This window comes from Scatophagus argus, chromosome 7 (genome assembly GCF_020382885.2).
Source record: "Scatophagus argus isolate fScaArg1 chromosome 7, fScaArg1.pri, whole genome shotgun sequence".
NCBI lineage: Eukaryota > Metazoa > Chordata > Actinopteri > Scatophagidae > Scatophagus > Scatophagus argus.
This window is the reverse complement of record NC_058499.1, coordinates 22,842,167-22,864,340: the sequence shown is the minus strand read 5'-3', so window position 1 is coordinate 22,864,340 and position 22,174 is coordinate 22,842,167. Positions and strand designations below refer to the sequence as shown.

General features: G+C 40.8%; 1 protein-coding gene across 1 annotated transcript in view; it reads right to left on the bottom strand.

The window, feature by feature from the left end:
* The window catches only part of nrn1la (neuritin 1-like a), a 60,841-nt gene extending 39,019 nt beyond the window's left edge, over window positions 1-21,822 (bottom strand). The window contains exon 1 of the mRNA XM_046394942.1: window positions 21,506-21,822. Within this exon, the coding sequence (XP_046250898.1) occupies window positions 21,506-21,563 (58 nt within the window). The 5' untranslated portion in view covers window positions 21,564-21,822. The remainder of the gene's footprint in view (window positions 1-21,505) is intronic.
* Between the last annotated feature and the right edge of the window lie 352 nt (window positions 21,823-22,174).

The window sequence follows — 22,174 nt, the reverse complement described above, 5'->3', positions numbered from 1 at the left end:
GTGTGGACAATAAGGCAACAAAATTGCCAAACAGTGTTAGGTTAACGTTAAAGCAAGCCATTTACCATTCTGGGTCTGTAATAGATGTTGCTATGGTTACAGCACGCTGTGGTTAACCTAAATACGTTATGTCAGCTGAACAGTCATTTCCCCCTTTCCAACATTTCCCCAGAAAACCAGTTCAGCTGTACACCAGGTATGCAGTCAGAACTGCTCCAGTGTAACCAGAGGACTAACAAATTAATTACATACTTGCTAAACTAGCAAATACAAATCGGTACATTACAATTACAGCAAAAAAGTCGAGAAAACAAGTTGGTGTGTATTTTGACAGTTTGCTCAAAGACCACAAAACCTTCCCATAGTGCCAACTGTGCTCCCATTGGGTTCCACATAAGTGATAACCTCCAATATCATCACCTCTTTATGTTACATAATCTAAGTTTAACTTGACTGTGGCTATTATTTTTGTTATTATACATTTCAGTGGGATTAATATTATTATGGGGGATTGTGATTCTTTATAAGCTTTTTCAAAGATCGTGCACCCAATGTAGCTGTCTATCTGTTCACCTGTCTACCTATCTATATATCTAAAGACTGTTTATTCATTCATTATGTATCAAAAAAATCCTGCATACTAAGGCTGAGTCCACAAAGTCATTAATTTTCAATGGCGCAGCTTCACCGAGTGTCTCTTGATGACGTCACAGACAAGGGTTTCTGGTCCCTTTGACACTGAAAAGTTAAAACGGCTGTATTTACAAATGCAGTACTCCTGGTCTCTGAGCCATTAACACTGCACTGTGCTGCATTAGTACCGCAACATCTTCCAGACTCTGTACTTCGTGCTTCTCTCAGTTCACCAAGCAAATCTGCAGCACCGAGGCCGTGTTCATCCTCTGTTCCAAAGAACAAGATGCTGTTAGCGTGCCAGTCTACAGACAGAGTCGAACTTATTGCAGCACTGTGCTGTAGTGTTCAGTGACTGTAGTGTTGCTGATGGGTATACTGTGTCTCCTTCAGGTGATACAGTATATGTCTGTGGCATTTGGATCAATAAGTGAGTGTAAACTGCTGGAGCGAGAGGTGGAAGAAAAAAATCCTCTACCACAGCCCTGCTCCATGTTTCCCTTTTCTTCTGTTCATTATATTATTGTTTTAGTTGTTGTTTAATTCATATATGTACTCTTATTTATTCAATCATTCACAACGCCCTGTATTGCATGTCTAACTATGTATCTCCAGATGAAATTTGGTGTGGGATTTACAGAGTAAAAGCTGCGTAATAAGGCTTTGTCTTTCCTTTAAGTTGCTGGTGCATAGCCAATTACAGTGACTGACTGCCAAACCTATATCTTCCACTGACAAACAAACATCGAGACTGTGATTAAGGTGTGTTGAAGTCCAAACAGCACAGCACAGCACAGCACAGCCCAGGGCGGCACAGCTAGCATCGACAGATCAGAGAGTCCAGATGAACACCAGCCAATACTGGTGCATTTTGGCATAGTGAATGTCTCAATCAGTGACTCTGGCAGATAACCAACCAACAAGGTGATCAGTGGAATAGATTAATTCTCAAAACGTGTTTAAAAGATTGAAGATACTTTGGCTGAAAAAATTAGCAGTTCTGGTACACCATAATCCCCCTGATACATGTCAAACCATTTTCACAACTAATACACACACACACACACAAACACACAGTGTTCCACACATGTTGCTCAAATAACTGCGAGCTTCAGTTAGTCATTAAAAAGCAAAAGACCATCCCCAGAGCACCTGGCACCTCATTTTGTTTATTTTACTCCAGATGGAAATGTATATGTATAAGTGTAATTTCACTTTTTGTCAGTGAAATTTTAATCTCTTATTTATTATTGTGAAGCTACAGCTGGTTGTTGTATGGGTTTAGCTTCAGACCAGCTGCTAAAACATCAGATAACATTAAAACATTAGAATATTAATGGATATCTAAAGGTAAATTCAGACAAATTGGCATCCAACATTAATCTTGAACACATTCCTACCAATGGCCTCACAAATACCAAACACAAATGTCCAAAAGTAACGTCAGCTTGATACTAAAATTAGTTTACCTTTTGATGCCAGCATGCTGGCCTGTCGGTTTTGTGGTTTGTTCCAACTGTTTTATTGTCACACTTTATTCATCTCATAGACTATACTTTCAATGTGCATTAAAAGTCTTCTGTTTTGTTTTGTTTTTTTCTCTGCTAATGTTAAAGCATTCAAACCATTACTTGCAACAACGCTGCTGAAGCTCAGTATGCTGTACGGCACTGTTTAACTAAGCAGGAGCTACAACGTGTTGCACAAATAAGTTGTTGAATAAGACCTTGGATTAAAAATGTAATCAGTTAATTAGTTGACTGTCTTTCATAGTGCTTTTTTAAATATTTGTTGACAAAAAGTGTAATAGATTGTTAGCTTTTAGTTACTGCTTAATACAGTGTCAACAGTAAAATCACATTATTCTTGGATATTTAGCTCAGCCTGAAATAGAAATAGATACAAAATAGTACCCCACAAATAAAACCTGGGAGTAAAACTTTAAGTTTGGGTGGGTTTACCCTCCACTAAATCTCCTGTGCTGCTCTGCATTATTTCATCAGACCGAATGGCATGTACCAGCCTGATAAAGTTGGATAGAAACACATTAGACTTTCTGGATTTTTGGAAATATGCTGGGTTACGCTGATGAATATGTATAAGGCTGAGTTTGAACTGCCGCAGCACATGTGTAAAGTGAATTCCTCCAGAGACCGACTCTGATGGGTACAACCTCACTCTCACACAAGACGATCTAACGGCCACAGTCCTCTGAGTGGGAGCGACTGATGCACTTATCTGAGAAACTGAAAGAGAAAGAGAGGAAGCTGGGAAGAATTTTAAGAGAGGACCCAAAAATGGGAGGAAAGTTAAAGGAAGCTCTGGGGAAAGTTGGGATGATGGATTGAGAAAGAAAGGTTGGCAGTGGTGGCGGCGGGGATGGTAGTAATGGTGAAGAGGAAAATGAAGTGGAGAGGACACCTTGAGAATGAGAAAGAAGAGGAGGAGTGAATGACAGGCAGTGTGGAGGAAAAATGCAGTGACTCAAATCTGCCTTCTTCCTGGAAGTTAGTTAAATTTAACTGTGTTAAAAATGTGAGGTGAGGGGAATGAGGGAGGAAAACTGCAGACGGGCTGACAAACTAGATAAAGTGAGCGAGACAGAAACGAGATATGGAGATGGGCGGACAGAAAAGGAAACAAAGTCGTTCTGCTGTGGTGAATATCTGTCAGTCTCTCCTATAAAACAAAGAAAGCAGCGATGTGCGGCCATGATTGTTCTTGGTGATTTCCCCACTGGTCTCACACACACACACACACACACACACACAAAACCATGTTGTACATGGTGACAACGCACACACACCTGTCTCTGTTTCAGTCACCACAGAGAAACGCTGGGGTGATTAAAAAGGCCTTTGAACAAATGGTGCTTGTTGAGGAATGTCTGTTCACTTTTCAGAAAGTGTACTTGTGCATGTATGTGTGTGTGCAAAGTGGCTGGGGATCTTCCAAGCGGTTAAAAGCTGAATGTGTCCCTTGTCACACACACACACACACACACCTCAGTGACTATTGCACCTCGGGAGGTGGAGGATCTAATCATTTTGGCAGGAAGCTTTTAACATCAGCACCAGTGTTTTATTCAGCAGTCTTGCTCCCATCAGTTCCTCTGTACATCAGGAAAGGGCCTGGCAATAAAACGAACACATCTGGCCACAGGAGACAAAAGACGGGAGCCTAAAGAAGAACACTCAACAAAAAGATTATGCCCAAAACGTTTACTTTAAAGGTCCGATGAAACGGAAGGCAGAGTGCTATTTGCCTTCACATATTTTATGCTTGGGCAGTTTTCCTCAGACATGAAATCTTAACGGTACCCCTGTGCTGACACTGACTGATGCTTGAGACTGGTTGGTTCAAGCTTATGTGAGCACACGTCGTATTTTGTTTTGCTCTAACAGCATATGAGCCTCCACCATCAAAGTTCACCGGACAAGATCCATTGCTCACAGCCAGTTGGGACACACCGATAAGAAACCACAAAATTAAACGGTTTTTGTTGAGATCTGCTCATCATCATATGATAAATTGTTTTTTTTATTTGCTTGTTTTTTTGTTGAGTTTAGTTTTTTTTTTTTGTATATACAGTACTGTTAAATAGGTGCACAATGTAACCAGTGATCTAAAAGGGTTAAAAATATGCTTTTAATTAAGCTCAACTTTAAGTATTTTAAATACACGTAAAATTTCCATCTAATTTTATTACATAAGTGAAGTGTAAACGTGCACATTTAAGGCAAAGTTTTCTATCACGTTGAATCAATGGGTCTAAATTAAAGAACTGAATTATTAATGCAAAAATAAACATCATGTGTTTATTCAATGATTGCACATAAAGTTAAAGGGAACTTCTACATTACCATAATGTGATTCTTCAAGTGTTTATTATTCAAGCATTATACATTAAAGTGATGCATTTGAAATTAGTTATTCTGTCTCCCGTAATAAATCATTCAAGTTACTTAAACTGTTTCTTGGCAAAAAAAATATTGCTCATGGACTCCGTGTGATGTTTGAAGGTTAAATAAATAAAAACTTTTCTCTAGCTCGCTCCAGCTGTTGGCTGTTGAACCTGATGCCGTTTTCTGCTGTGTGGGTGTTTAACTGCAACCTATGGAGCAGTAAACTTGATTCCTTGTGGTAATGTAAAAACATTTGATAAAAATGAAAACTGAAAATACTGGCTGCCCTGTTGTGACTGTCTGTCTGCACCTCTGGGAAGTCAATTTGGCAGGACCCAAACTTAGAATAACTGCCTGTGAGCAGAATCACTTCAGTTTAGTAGGATTTTTGTTTTCATTCCTTCATGCCAAACCCTGAGATAATTACCTTGTTTATAATCTCGCTGTCTGCGGCCATCTCTGACTCCACTCAAATCTTATGCAAATGTAGCAGTGCTCTAAAAATAATTATCACACTTTCTGTCAAAATTATGCAGTTACAATGTGTGCTTTATTCATAAGTGCCCATGCAGAATTATGAGGTGTTGCAAGCAAGAATACACAACATTATGTAAGAGCCTATCAGAGAGCACTCAAAATGGCACCAACTGTGCTCCAGACTACACTGCACAGACAGGAAACCTCATCTGGCGCTACACAGAGCAGATTTAATTCATATGACAGTGACGCAAAGTGGCTTTTCACATTAAAAGAGAGCATGATGATCTTCTCAGAACAAATATTGAAGCATAAATCTGTTATTTGTTCAATGCGAACGTGACCGAGCACCTTACAGTGTTGCTGTTGTGTACTTTGTTTTGATGTTCTTGCGGTGCCAACCAGCCAGGCAATGTCCATCCATCTCAGGCCATCTCAGCATGATGGAGCAGCTCTTCTTCTCTGAGCTCCCACTCCTCCACCTGTCCCTAAAGCTGAGGTTAAAGCTTCCACCATCTCATTCAAACCCTCAATACCCAAAGCTCATCATCATAGATGATATTAACAATTTAATTTAAGTGTGCACTCAATAGCTGCCTTTTGTTTAACTGTTTAAAGCTGCACTAATTAATATTTATATGAACAATAGATCAAATATCATTTCAAATGAAATGTGAAAGCTGTCACTTGTGGTGTTGAACCCACAAAGAGTTACCACTTGACTCTGAAGTTACTTGTAGACCTATGCAGCGTTTGTGTCTTCGAGATTCATTTTGTTTCCTTGTCCCACAATTTTACTGCTCTGATTCACACTCACTGCTGTCAGTAGCATTGTATAACAGCAGCAGGCTGCAGTTTTCAGTGACAAAGCCATAAAAACTCACAGTACACTGCCTGCCTTGAGCTACACAGCACCCAGCTGGTGAACATAGTGGAACCAGTTCTCATGAGCTGGTGGAGACCAAAACACAGCTAAAAGCAGAGTTCATTAGCCTTACATTTGTCAGGTGGCAACACACATCATAGTGAATGCTAATGTTTCTCTGTGTCTCCTTGATGTGTAAATGAGGGATTCTGCGAGCACGTTAGCCAGATTTTTGATACAACCCATAAGTTTCCCAGCGTTTGGGAGGTGTTAATTAGGGAGCCTTAAATCAGCTGTATTCACACACAGGTGACAGGATGATGTGAGCTCACTTAACTATGGATCAGCTGATCTTAACTTCTCCATTCAAGAAGGTTTTTGAAGGGGGTGACTTGCATCAGTTAGTTAAACATTTACTGAATATATCCAGGAAAACTTACTAATCCTCCTTACAGTCATTAGAGCCACCACACACCTTTCTGACCTTTTCTCTGAGACCCAGAGTATTGATTTGCAATAAGTTGACATGTGGAAACAAATGCTTGTTCCTAAATTAACAGAATACAGATTACAGCACTAGTTTGTGTCCTCTGATTATGAAGAGTCACATTAACCTTCACACTTTCATCTGATTAGTTAGGGTATCTGAAAAAGTAAGACAATACGGCTCAAAGTGCCACATGTGGAACTGTAACAATTTCTTCTTCTCAACTATTCGATAAATCATCCATTTGTCCTACTGCTGTGTCCTTGGGCAAAACACTCAAACCCTGCAACCTCCCAGGGGCACAGAGTGGCCCACCGCAATGCCATTAGCAGATGGGTCAATCAAGTGAATACCACTCTGCTATGAAAATGAATATGACCTATGAGAATGTGAATCTGATACCACCCACACACTCGGATACCCATAGACACACACACACACACACACACACAAAAACTGATGTTCACAGTCTTGCAGCTTCTGGCCACCAGTCGGTTCATTATTTAGCCTAAAAGCTTGTTAAGCAGAGCTCACAACGGAGCTATAATGAAAGATGGATGTGTAAAAAAAGAAAAAAAAACAGTTTACTTAGCTCGTGTTATGTAAAGCTATAAGCCAGCAGTTGCGAGAGGGAAAAGAAGAAAGAGAAGAATTGAGAAGGAGCTGCAGCACAGACACAAGGACACAAGGACAAACACACCAACAAGGAGAAGAAATACAAAAAGGAATGATGGAAAAACAAGAACAGAAAGACAGAGAATGAAAGAGATGCAGGAACAAAATAACTAGACAGACAGACAGACAGACAGACAGACAGTCAGAGAGAGACAGAGAGAGAGACCTCAGATGAATTAATCAAGTTCTCCCCTGAGGCATGAGCAAACATGTTCAAATGAAACACAACTTACAACCTCTCCAGACCAAATACAAGTGAGCAGAACACAGTGCATTAGAGCACAGAGACAAACAGCAGTCCACTGGACACAGTTAGCACGGCTGTGCACACCAGCGAGGCGGCCATCATTACGATGTACTCATAGCATGATGCTGCTGCCTCCAAGAAAAAAAAATTAAGAACAAATGTTAACAATAGTTCTCAGTATTAGTTAGTGTAGGTCCAATGGGTTTAGAACTGAAACGCTACGATGCTTCTAGAAATCTGCAAATCAGAATCCAATCGATCTTTTCAAAACATATCATAAATTTATGAGACAAGTTTCTTAACATTGACTGGAAATCCATTAATCCAGTTCCAGTTATTCAGTCATTCAGCTCACTGACACTATGAAAGACAATACAGAGTTCTGAAACTTGTTTGAGATAAATAATCCCACCCACTAATGGCAATAATAATTGTATTTACTTGGCATGATTATTATTATTATTATTATTATCAATATCCTATTATTAGCCCTTGTTTTCATTTGCGATTCTGGGCTATATAAATAAAACTGACTTGACTACTATTAATAGTAGTGTAACATTAATGCTAATCAATGTATTTTATGTCAGCTTTGGATCAAATGACTAAGAGTTACACGGAGGCGGTCACTTCCACTGACTAAGTAACAGACATCAACTGTGCCGTTCACCTCAACTCTTCAGCGCATCTTTTAGCTCATTGTTTTGGTTTTTCAGTCGGCAGCAACCCACAGCACGTCACGTGCCCAGCACCGAACAGTACGCAGCGACTATGTAAGCAACTTGTGAACACAGTAAAGCATTTCACAACTTAACAGCTAGATATTCTTCTCCAGGAGAAGGAGAAACAGAAACATGGCACCACATAAATGATAATGTTGTTGTTTCTGCTAGAGCGTAAACGGATGAATGTTTCCAGTCCAAGCGTTCAAAAAGATCCATTTCACTTGAGACTTACTTTTCCTTTGTAATAAATAAAGACTTTTGATGGCATCAGTATCTTATCAAGGAAGATATCAGTTTTTCTTCAACTTCAGCTTCAAAGTAGGCACTGTGAGTTAAAAAACAGCTCAACTAATTTGTCACACACCAAGTTCAATTTTCCTTTTTATTTTCACCATAAGGTGTCGTGCTTTAGATGTCCCTGTGAAACACTTGTTTTGAAACTGACGCGACATTTTCACAGCAGACATTTTAACTTCATCCAACTGGAGTGGAGTGCCAACGAGATATTAGTTAATTATTATGACAGATTCTGTAATAATCGCTCTTATTATTGATCCCGTTACTGTTGTTTTCTTTCCTCAGTGTCTGTCCATCCTCCTACTGTCTTCGTCCTCCTGTCTCTAAAATCAGAGGAAATGAACCGTGTAGTGCCATTGATCCAGCAGCTCACACACGCATGCATGCAAACAGAAAAAACGCTGCCACTCTCACACACACCGCCACCCCCTGTGAGGAAGACAAAGTGGGAGGTATATTGTGGTGGACGGAGCCACTGACCCCCTTGTTGAGTTAATGAGCTTTTATTGACTCCAACACCTGAAGCTGCTGCTGTAACTTATCACTGTTAGCGCCTAAACCCCCCCCCCTCCTCCCCCACGCACAACACACAGGGGAGCACGCATGCACGCACACACACAAAAAGCAAACACTCATGCTATCTGTTATTGTGTAAAGATCCATGGAGACACAGGAACACTCTCTCTCTCACACACACACACACACAAGCGTTCAGCTCTCCTGGGATTCAAAAACACTGAATCACTCACAAACAGGAATGCAGAATGAGCAGAAATTTCCGCCGTCAGTGATTACACAAAACAGCGATGACTTTAAGTGTCTGAAATCTCAAAGCTCACTTTAAGCACAAATTGAGGCACTTTTCTAGAGTATTGTCATTTTTTACTTCTTCTCACCTACATCTCAGGGGCAAATATTGTACTCCACAACAATTATCGAATACATGGAGAAAATAACCAGCAGATTAATTCTATAATCTGCCACATTAAGTGTGGGAGTAACAAACCCAGGGGACCAATGATCTTTGCCAAACTGTGTTAGTAAAAAGGATGCTGACTGGCATCAGCTACAGCAGCTCTTCTCATTTCTCATTTTTATTATTACTCAAAGTCTTATATTTAAATTCCTCTCCAAAACAAAGTCAGTATTTAACACTTTCTTCATGTCTTAACTGAATCCATACACAAACAGTGCATCCGGGCTATCCTTCTTGAAGGTTCTCCCCTCTCCACAGAGCAACACTGGAGCTCTGTCACAGTGACCATTGGGTTCTTGGTCACCTCCCTGACTAAGGCCCTTCTACCCCGATCACTCAGTTTAGTTGGGTGGCCAACTCTAAGAAGAGTCCTGGTGGTTCCAAACTTCTTCCACTTACGGATTATGGAGGCCACTGTGCTCTTTGGGACCTTTAATGCGACAGAAATCTTTCTGTACCCTTCCCCAGAAGTACTGAAAATTTCTACTCAAGGAGAAGTACAGAACTATGGGATTTGAAAAATACTTTAAAGTATAAAAGTACAAAGTAATAACTCAAAAAAAAAAAAAACATTTAAGGTGAAAGTCACATCACTATAGCGACTGCGTATTGAATGCCATCAACAAATATGATGACCAGGCATGTTTTTAAACACACTTTCTTTGAATGTAAAAGCACTGCCAAGCTTAGCTGTGTAAGTACCATGGATCTATGAGGACTATAGGGATGTAACAAAACTGAACTAAACCAGTTAATTAAACCAGAAACAGTGATGGTAAGCCGGATTACCACCAAAATCTGATCATCTGTTCCTTGTCCCATCACCCACCTTTCCTGAAAATTTCATCAAATTCTGTTCATAACTCTTTGAGTTATTTTGCACACAGACAGACAAACCAACAGGCAAAAACATAACCTCCTTGGCTAAGGTAACAATGTGGTGAAACAGAAAAATCATATCCAGTATATGCACATAGCAGCTCATGATGTGTCAAAACAGGAAGTGTTTTAGTGAGGATTTATGACGGGTGTTTATCTTTCTTTTTATAGGAAACTAACATCGCAGTTTTACATTTTCCTTCATTGGAATGAAGTGAAATGTAAATCCTTCACAACAAAAAAGATAGCTGCTGTTTCCTTTGTAGCTGACTCTTTAGGTCTGGAGCTTCACCTCTATTCCCTTTAGGCCACATCCACTCACTGAAACCAACACGCAAACAGGAAGCTGCGTCCCTCTAATGTACAGAATATGGTAATTTTCCATTTCCTGTCCCAGGGGCTGAGCATGTTGTGTGTTGTTATGCAACCATAAAGAACTTAATGTATATGTCTGTATTAATTATTGCACATGAATCCTTTTACATTCTGTGATTCAACTCGCAGTCCGTAATTAGGTGTGTGTGTGTGTGTGTGTGTGTGTGATACTGTTGTGCGATAACCTTAGGATGTGTTGATAAATGCGTTAATTTACATTCGCATTTACATTTCAGAGCACTGAATTATTAGGAGCGAACCTGTGGCTGCCACTTTATCAACACATTTGCATATCTGTGTTTTCATAGCCATGTGTGTATGTGTTTCTGAGGGTGTGTACTGTCGAACATCTGCACTGATTCTTGTCTGACTGGTGGCTGCTTTCGCCGGTCAGCAGATTTACTCTGCTGACCGTGCCGAGTGTTTTAAAGAGCATCTATTAGCTTAACGTATTGTTACTGTGCAGATTGTTTATGTGTTTGTAGCAACTTTTAAGTTATTGTGATGGCTCAGGTTGTTGTTTATAGGAAATTGAAAATGCCAGCGCAGCCTCTGTTGCTCTCGCCTTGTTCACTCTGTATCCTTGTCCCGCTGAAAGTGGCTTTAAAGTCGTGATTCTGACAATTTTTCAGATTCACTTTCTTTTCTTAGATATGCGTCCATATGGCTTGGACACATTTCATCTGCAAATCACTTAATTTCAGTCAGATAACTAGTAGATTTGTTCACAGAAATGAAGTCGATGATCAGTTACGGGTGCAATTTGTAAGACATGGAGATAATTCTTGTTTGAAACATAAAAAAAATATCAAATGAATATTATCTCTTTTTCCCTCCCTGAGTGTCTAGTGTTCTCTTCCTCGTGCTGTCGTTTCCTGTGCAACTGTATCACGTCTCAACAAAGACTGCTAAACAAACATGTCAATAAAGTGGCTCTTTTTTAATAAATAAGTTATAACAATGGGAAGTACATGATGGGATGATGATGTCCAAGTCCTGACGAGCATTTGGGAACAATGCTTTTAGAGAACTGAGGATGTGTCACATGCTCATAAGGAAAAAGATGGAGAAACTCAATCAAGGACCTGGCTTCTCTTTTGAATACTTACTGGCATGTATTTCTAAAACCTTTTGAGCTTGTAACATAAAGGAATAGAAGTGAACGCCAAAGCCTTAAAATTTCTTGAATGTCTAGATTATGGAGAGGTCACAAGTTGTTAAGTTCCGCTCATCCACAACAGCTATATGTGTCTAAGCATTTGTGTAGGTTGACTCAGTTGTGAATAACTCAGACAGACAGACAAATGTGTTTTCCTCAACCTTCACATCTTTGAAGACTTTAGTTTGAGCTTTTCACTCTACTTTGACGGTGTCTGGTTTATCTCAACTGTCTGGTTTCTGTCTGTGGCTGATTGTGTTAGTTCTTCTTCTTCTTCTTCTTCTTCTCTAAGCCTCAAAGCCCTCAGCCTTGCAGCCACAAACCTGGATTCTGTCCACTTCACCTTCCCCTCCATCCTACAGCCACGTAGGCGTTCGTGCATGCAAGCACACCTGACCAAACACAGAAAGGTACACAGGGGCAGGTGGTGCAGGATGTACATATGCTCATCCGCTGAGGCAGGCACATCTTTTCTTAATGCTTGCATCACTTCACATCCTCACAGGGTTTGAACATTCATTCAAACAACTTCCTTCCTCGTATTTTGCACGCCGCAAACAAACAAGAACAAAAGAAAGGTACTTTAAATGAACTAAAACGCTCAGGTAGCTGCAACAGCACAGTTGCTGAATGCAAATGAGTGAAATGAATCATCTTAACAGAATGGTTGACTGTTTTGGGAAATACAGTTATTTGCTTTTGTTTCAAAGCACAAGATGAGAAGATGGATATTAATCTCCTTTTGTAAATTATAGAGCCAGTGTGTGTGTGTGTGTGTGTTAGCCTAGCTTAGCATAATGACTGTAGACTTAGGGTTACAAACAATGTTTCATTCAGTCACACATTGTATTTCTTTCTCTTTTTTCATAAATATATGCTTAACTTTGTACAGAGAAACCCTGTTTTCCATGCAAACACTGTTTTGCTTCCAGTTTTTTTGTTGCTAATCTAAGGTAACCACATCCTAACTCCAAGTTCATACTTAAAGCATGAGATTGGCTGCAAAACTGGCTCTGGCAAGGGGCCCAAATAACGCACCTTAACACCTTGTTGTCCTTTTTCAAAGTGTTATTGTCCGATTTCAGTGACTGCAGGTGTACGTGTGTTCATGTCAACAACTGTGTGGTGTAATAACGTGCCACAAGATGGCGATAGCTACATCTCATGTGCTTTAGTTGCATCTTGCAAAATCCAATGTTTCACAATGAAATGTTTCACAATAAAAGCCTTGTTAAGAAATGAAGAATCTCTGTCCGGTTAAATGCTACAGGGCTTTTAATCTAAACAGATATGGGAAGTCTTCAGTTTGTATGAACAGCCTAATGCAGTTACCTCAACAGAGCAAATGGGAGCGGAACAAAATGAGGCTTCGTATTACAGTTTGACTAAAAGGGAATTAGGAACAAAGGCATACAAGCATGCTTCAAACAAAGGCCTATTACCTTCTTACAGGCCCCATTTCACTACTCAAGGAAATATAGTAATCATCTTATCTCACATTTGCTTCCCTGATACTGACAATATGTTGGAATTTGAGAGAGCTAAATTGAAATGACCTTTAAATGAAAGGATCTGGGGCGGCACGGTGGTGCAGTGGTTAGCACTGTCGCCTCATAGCAAGAGGGTTCCAGGTTCGAATCCCGGTCTGGGTCCTTCTATGTGGAGTTTGCATGTTCTCCCTGTGCCTGCGTGGGTTTTCTCCGGGTACTCCGGCTTCCTCCCACAATACCAAAAACATGCACATTAGGTTAACTGGCTACTCTACATTGCCCCTAGGTGTGAGTGTGAGAGTGTGTTGTTGTCTGTCTTTGTGTGTTGGCCCTGTGATTGACTGGCGACCAGTCCAGGGTGTACCCCGCCTCTCGCCCGTAGTCAGCTGGGATAGGCTCCAGCTCCCCCGCGACCCTGACGGATAAGCGGTATAGAAAATGGATGGATGGATGAAAGGATCTGCACACTACTGTCTATTATCTAAGTATTAAAAATAAAGCATGCTTGAATGTTGGAGGCAATTTTTTCCCATTACTGTAATTATCAGAGCTTCTTCTAAAATTTGGCACTCAAAAACATGCAACTAAGAACTGTATTCCCCGTGCTGCATAACAAAACATAGTAGTTGTCTTTTTAATGAAGTTCAGTGTAAGTTCAATCAGGAAGACAATCTTCAAGCTCACTCATTCAGACTTCTCTCTCTGGTTTTTCTTAATCATTTATCTCACTGCTGTCAAACTTGAAATCTGTTCTCCTCTCTGCTTCTGTCAGACGTCTTTTCAGTGTGAAATGGTTGAACCTATGCTCTACCCTTCCCATTCACCTGCAGCTTTATGTTAAATATTTGCACAGAACCTTACTGCGCAGAGTATTATTTTCTTCAAATTTTGAGGAAATTAAATTAAACAGTTCAGGCCTGAACTGTAGAGGCCCAATAAGAAAGGTCAGATTTTCTCCTCCCGCTTTTCTGCTCAGCTCTGAGGAGCATTTTAGTGTCTTTTAGCTCATTGTTTTGTTTTTATGGTCTACAACTCTTATGCTTTCAGCAAAATCTCTTCAAACTGCAACACTGAAGAGCGTAAACATGTAATTTACAGTTTGTAACTGAAATTTTTGCATATTTCAGCCCATTTGCTGTAAATCACAAATCACTTTGCACTGATACTTCACCTGTTGCCCATTTTATAAAACATGCTATAAGTCTTTAAATCTTCACTAATTCAGTTCACAAGTACAGAATGAAAATCAGTTTGGAGAGATTTGACACGTGCTTGAGACAGGCAATCATTTACTTTATAATTATTATTATTAGTAGTAGTAGTAGTAGCATTAAAGTTGCATGAGTCAATATTTTCATATTGGCATCTTTCATCTCATTGTTTTGGTTTTACAACCAGCAAATTTACTGTTTTGGTTCACTCACTGCTTTCATCAGTTTCTTTTTCAAAAATAATAAAAAAATAAAATGTTTTAAAGAAACCCACTGCATCTTCCCAGCGCCGACCTGTCGGCAGATACTAGCTGATGATCACACATTTAGCAGCTATGCAGCTGAATATTTTACTCAGGTGTTTGACATTGAACATTGAACTTTGTCACATGGCCAGAAACATGACTCGAAAGTAATGCTAATCTCACTTTGTGGCTGCTGAATGGTTATAAAGGCATGAGTTTGCTAACAAGTTAGTCATGGCATATAGTTTACAGGTGATAAAATGTCAGTGTTGTGTTTACAGCTGGTTCTGTTGTTCCCATATAACAAAAAAGCTTTTTTTGCAGCTTTAAAACCACAGCATCATACTGTACTGTGCAATTGTGAACAGTATTTGTGAAATGTGCAGCGCTCTACCAGTGTGTTCCCGTTCACATACAGGACCTGTTCCCATCAGCTACTGACTGTACTGTTGCTGGGTAATGCTCTTCCCATCAGGGATAACATGAGAACATTATCAATCTAAAGACGCTACATAATCTGGCCATTTATTACACTAATAGTCTTTATCACATTTTCATCCCATTTAAGGGATCCCTTATTAGATTTCGACTAATCGTCAGTTGCCACACGCCCCCTTGGCTCTGTTTACACTGCTAATGCACTCAAAGAAGTTTCCCCTTGAACCCATGTGGGAAACAGATTTTCACTTCATTTATCCTTCACAAAACGGCAGGTTTTCTGTGTATTCTGTCTCTTCTTTTCCATTTCTGTCCTCCTGTTTCTCCCTGGTGGGTTGTATTCAAAGTTTCCACAGTTGGAGGAGCTTCAGCAGGGTCTCTTTTGTTGACTTCAGATCTTATTAAATTGAATTGTTCGGAGGCTGTGGTCAGTGATCCATGATGGTTTGCCTTTTTCTGACAGGCCTGATAAATACAGGTCCTGATCTCTCCCTGCGTCTCTATTCCTCTCTCCTCTTCGTCCTCTTCCTCCTCCCCCTCTCCATCCTCTTTCTCAGCTTGCCCTCTGCCACCCTCACTCACCTTCATAACACACTCCCTTACTTCTCTCTTGAATTGCTCCTATAAACTGCACACTGCATTCTCCTGACTTTTCTCTATTTCTCTTTTTCCACTTCTTCTTTTCTTTCAGCTAATGACCTCTGAACCCCTTCACTATAGAACTGTGTATGTGTGTCTGTGCATGTGTGTGTGCGTGTGTGTATGTGGAGACAGACTAAAAGATCTCCACTGACCTTGGACACACAGTCCTCTCCTCCAGTAACCTCCCTGTATGCTGAGAGAGAGAGAGAGAGAGAGAGATGGTGTGTGTGTGTGTGTGTGTGTGTGTGTGTGTGTGTGTGTGGTTTTGGGAGAATGAATGTACACAAATGCACACATCCATGCAAATGACTTGATACATCCGCATTAGGATTTAAACTTGCCAAACTTGCTACATGCCAACACACACACACACACACACACACACACACACACACACACACGATCACACAGTGAGAACATGAGATGAATTAAGTCAGACTGATAACAATAGAGGACAGTGACTCCTTCATACAGTGCATGTGTGGGTACATGCAATACAGCATCTTTAAACTGTGTGTGTATAAATATTCATGGTGGAGATTCATGCTTTGTTGGTGCTTCATTACTCAGTACTTGTTAGAGGAACCCTCTCTCTCACACACACACACACACACAAACTGTCACCGATCACGTCACCAAGGGGCAAATACAAAAAAATGGTAACCTAATAATGTGTGTGTGTGTGTGTGTGTGTGTGTGTGTGTGTTACATGTGTACATATGCTGTTGTTGTGTGTGTCCTCGGGGCGTTTGTTGGTTCGAGATTCAAGTGTGCTCTCAGTCAGTTTAAGAGCTTGTGAAAGATTTATGAGCATGCGTGCATGTTCACTTATCCTTCTGTCTGTTCATTAAAAGTATATGTGTGCGTGCTTACTCGCGCGTGTATGTGTGTATGACATTGCATGTCTGCAGGTTAGTTAACGACGGGAAAGTCAAGCTGTACGTGAAAGCATGCATACAGGGAGACGACATAGAGTGGAGGAAGGCTACATAACAGGTCAAAGGTGTTCGGGAGGAAGGATGAGGGAGCAGGCAGGAAACATAAAACATGGAGACAAGACTGGGGAAATCAGCAAAAGACTCCAGAACTACCATTAAAAACTACTGTATGGAGAAATAACTGAACGTATACAAAAATGAATATGAATCAAGCTTCCTTCATCATTACGGAGATTTAGAGTGAGTTTTAGCTTATTGTCCAGCTGTCCAGAAACAAATCTTGGTTCGCACACATCATTCGCTGGATGTGTAAATAAGCAAACGAATGCTAAGAAGTTAATCAAAAATCAGTTAATCGCATTTGATCTTAATGTATACAACATAAATACAATTTTCTACTAACCCTAAATACTGAATAGTTTCAATGCACAGATCATGTAGTAATGCTTACTTAAGATGCTGGCACTGAATGTAAAAGAAAAAAGAAAACATCATTGAATGTTTTCTGGATTTTATCAGAATATCTGCCTTCTGTCTGGAGGCATTAGGTTCAGATTCCTCTTGGAGTCTGACAGTGACGCTTTCAGTCCCCAGAGGGCAGCGCACCGATGCAAGAAGCTTCTGATGTGGTCAGTGATGCTGACGATTCAGCGCTCATGTTCAGCTTCAGGATTGATCGAGACAAGTTCACGACTGTTTCAGAGGACATTATAAGATGAACTGTAACTGTGCTAGTGTGTCAGTCACATTGTTCCTGAGTGATGGAGGAGGTGAAAATAACATCATTTTCTACAGCTCACATCTCTTTACTGAGTCATATCAGCGTTAAAGGCTTCAGTCTTGGCTTTAGTCCAACCACACTGCCATGCACACATCAGCGAAACAAGCTGCGAAGTCACAGGTTTGGTGTAGGTCATCAGGAAATTATGTCGGACAAGACAAGGTGATGGGCCAGCAGCAGAATTAAGGATTTCTTCAGTTTCAAATACAAGATGCAATAAAATAACACTATTTCTGTTACAACTTGGCATGTCACATTTCAGTTCATTTAAATGTATGGACCATTCTTTAACTGAGGTAAACGAGAGGAGGAGTAAATATTTGTATCTTCTTATTTCTGTTCCATGTCAGGTGCAAAGTAATCTTTGCTGAGATGTTTCCTCATCATACAGTGCGGCCCGTGAGTCATGTAGATCTTAGCCCATGAGAACTTTTAACATCCTTCTATTAAAGGAAGAAAGAAAGAAATCCTGGAAATAAAGCAGCTCATTTTTTATATATATATTTTTATATATAAACGACAAAGGATCAGATTTATCAATGCTTATGAATCCCTGGTGAAAAGAATGAAGAGAGGACAGAGAAGACTTAAAAAGAGTAGGAGGAGGTGATGAAAGAAGCAGAAGAAGAGAGATGAAGCAAGTTTGAAATAAAAAGAGAGGGGAGCTATGACACAGAGAGGAAAAGGGGCCTGCACAGACGTGTAAAGTAAGAGAAATGAGGTTTGCTAGAAGTAAGGAAGGACAGAAGGAGGGAGGAGGAGAGGAAAAGTGTGCAATGTGTTGGACAGCTGTGTGTGTGTGTGTGTGTGTGTGTGTGTGTGTGTGTTCAGTGGTAGAGACTGTGATCTTAGCAAGTCAGCTGGGGAGGAATGGAGGGAGGAAGGAGGAGGGGGAAGCACAGGCAGTTTTCCATGAAACCTTTAAACATATTTTAATGAGGGATCTTCCACTTCATGAGTGTGTGCTGCAGTTACAAAAATAAATAATTAAATAAATAAAACACACCTCAGAAAGGCTGCAGCCGACCCACTGAGAGGGAACTTTGAGAGAGAGAGAAAGTGTTTCCCGAGGAGAACAATTAAAAGCCAAATATAATCTCCCTCCAGCCTATGGGCTGCTTTTAAGGTGATTGCTGGGGCGCTGATGACGCAGAGTGGAGACGTCCACCCAGGGGGAAACCTCTCCATGTCTCTGGTCCTGAGAGCTGCAGCTTTTTGAGCAGAGACAGAGCAGACAGAGGGATAACCAATACAGAGACACGGTCTGAGGCTCCCTCCATTCCAATAATAACTGCAGCATTTTCAATACCACTTTGAGATGAAGTCACAGGAAGAATTTGATGTTTTGGGAAACACATTTGTTCACTTTGAGACTGTAATGAGAATTTGATAGCCAGAGGTTTAAAAAATAAAAATATGACTACTAGCACCTCTCAGACTCAATGATGAATCACATTATATCGTGTTTGTTTAGTCTGCACAAAAAAGCCAGGAAAGCAGTGGAGACTTGTTGAAGTTACTGGTTGAGGCCAAGAATTAATCTTGAAATATCTACGTTTATGTTAAGGAAAACACAACATTCAGGCTTTGGGTGATCATTTAAAATATAATGGAACGTAATGCTCTTGGACACACTTCAAAATAAAAGTCCCCTGCTGTTTTCATGTTTTATTTGGAGGGACAAATTAAAGCGTTGTAAATATTGACGGGGTTTGTCCCGCCACCCCACACCACCAAAAAAAAAAGAAAAGGAAAGAAGAAACTGAAGCAGCTATATGCCAATCAGCCATCATCATTGCTATCATTTTTTTTCCATCTGAGCTTTTCCTCCTGTGACATGTCGAAACATTTTTGTGAACAAAAAAAGTCATATTGATGCAATAAGTAGGCCACTCCCTTCTTTCTGTGTGTAAGCACAATCATCTCGATGCTGCTGAGGAACAGAGCTACACCTGAAACACACTGAAACCCAGCCCAGCCGCCACACTAAGCCTGCGTGTGCTTCTTGCTGTTTTCTGCGCCTGTGTTTGGGTACATACTGAGCAGATTAAATTCTCTCACTATTTCGCATCGAAGCAATTCTTTCTCCTTTGAGAGAAAGATCTTTTTTGTAACATTTGCAGAATGTTGTACAAATACTGTGAAATTCTTCCCATAAGAATACTGAATTATAAGATACACTACTCTGTGTGACACACAGGAATAGGATCTCAGTGTTGTGAAAGTCCACAGTGATCAAAGGCAGCTATAAATACTGTACCAGCACATCAGGATAAAATCCCAATCTTAGCCGGTTGTTAACAATCATCTCTCTTCATCTCAATCTCTCTTTGAAGCACTGAGGGATGACGACTTTCTAACAGGTTTCTGATATTCTCATCAGGTATTCTAAGAATTTATGACAGGAAACCCTGCTAACAGACTGACCAAACGTGCACATCAACATACTCTCTCTCTCTCTCTCTCTCTCACACACACACACACACACACAGATTGGAACAGACAGAAAGAGTTTCATGTAAAAATATCAGCCCATATTAATAGATAACGAGCCCATTCTTTCCCTGTGTGTCAGTGACATGACTGTCTGCAGGGACACAGTGAGTGAATGGAGGAGATGACAGACAGCAGTAGAAGCACAGAAGTGTTTGCTGGTCAGGTTCTGTTGCGGGGCTCAGCAGAGTCTCCGGAGACTCTGCTGAGCATAGGAGGGGGACAGATGTGATTCATTCATCATTTATCTCCATCGATGGGACTCCCCCTCCTTTACCTCTACAGTGTCACATTCCCATGAGACACCCCCACCCACCCCACCTCCCTCATCTTCCCTGCTCTGACATCAGAAGCATGGGATGAGAAAAGGATGATGATGATGAGGAGGAGGAGGAGGATTTTTAACATACACTACAGTTTAAAGTGAACAAAATGCTTTCAGATTTCAAAAATGCCAATGAAAGTCATCAGGATTTTTGTTGACTTAAAGGGACACTGCACTATTTTTTTTTAATGAAGCTGATGAAAGCAGTTACATAATGTCTTCTGTGGCTCTGACGGGAGCTTTCCAAAGACTGAAAAATATCCCTGATGATGTCATGACTAGGTAATTGAGTTTTCCTCTGAGTCACTTTTGAGACTATAGATTTTCAACAGAAAGTCTTTGTTTAAAGGATAATTTACCAGAGAAGGAGAGTCTAATTAAAGCTGCATCATGGGAAATGTAGGATCCTTTTCTTTAAGCTTGACTTCTGATGAATCATGGTCATCACAAATATGTCGACCTCTGCTTCATTGATTCTTTTTTTTAACTCTCTTGTTAATGCCCCATCTTTATGGAACTGCAACATAAAATAGTTGCAGTACCCATTTAATTCAACATACTTTATACAACAGAAGAAAATAAAATCCTAGTACGATTTTATTGCAGTTAGGGTGGTAGTTGGGAACCTCACAGTGTTCTCATCAATCGGCCTATTTAACATGAATGAATCTACTTTTGCTGCACTCTTACTGTCCTGTATAAGTTCGTCTCAGTAAAGGCTGAGGCGAACTGCTCGTATATTCCACTCCAGCTGTTCATCTGCAGCTGTCTGACGTGCGAAACAGAGCTGGAAAGATGCAGTCGGTTTACTCTCGATGAAAATCACGACGGCAGTTTGCGTAATGATCCTGTATCTAACTTTGGGACCAGATACTGTCCCACAGGAACACTCAGTGTGCTGCATCCACAACCTTTAGACCTCTGTTGTTTTTACGATCTCTGCCTCATCGTCTCTCGCTCGTGCAGCGAGCCGGTCGGTGATGCAGAGATCGTGGAGATTAATGTGGGAAGCTACGGGACCCCCCCCCCCAAACTTATCAAATGCAGGGCACCCTGCACCCTGTTACTAAACACATAGAGATCAGTCATTTTGAAACACCAGTGGAGTATCAGGTAACGTACAATGACTCGCAGCCAAAACCGCCAAAACTCCAAAGCAAATTGTCACTACTGCAGTGAAAGTTGCGCATTGTTCAAGAACACGAGTTTCAAAAGAATCACTCAGATGTTTGCTGTACTTACTGAGCAGCAGAGCAACAGGCAAGAAGAGGAGGCACGCAGAGTTCATCAGAGATGCCATGACCCGACGAGTCGTCCCCTTTCCCTCACAAGTCTGAGGCTTGCGTCGGAATTCCCAAGTTGTTCTTTACAACTGAAAAGGCAGCCCACGCTGTCCCGATCCTCAGTGCTGCTCAAAGTGTTTCCCTCCTGTCCTCGGTGCAGCTCTGTACTCCAGTGTGAGAGCATCCACCGTGCGCTCATCCGCTTCGCTCAAGGGGAGGGCGCGTCCGTGCCGAGGAGCAGGAGGAGGAGGAGGAGGAAGGAGGGAGGAGGAGGAGGAGGAGGAGGAGGAGAGTCCTGAATGAGCTGCACACGAAGCCAGGGCTGGTGTGGATGCACGGGTGGATGCTGGAAGGATTAGAGGGATCTGGCAGTGTCATATTAAGTATTCAGTCAGTCAGTAAACACAAGTGAAGTGCATGCAGAACCTGCATTCAAAATCTACACTCAAGTAAAAGTACCTCTAATGTAACATTACAAAAACAAGACCAAGAGCTCTTAACGTACAGAGCGTAAAGAGCCTTTGTGCAAACTCCACAGTGGATTATGAACTGTTTATTTTTTATTTTGAAAGTTTCAAGTCTGTTGCACTTCAAAGCACAAGAGGATTATGAGCAAATGTAAATCTCA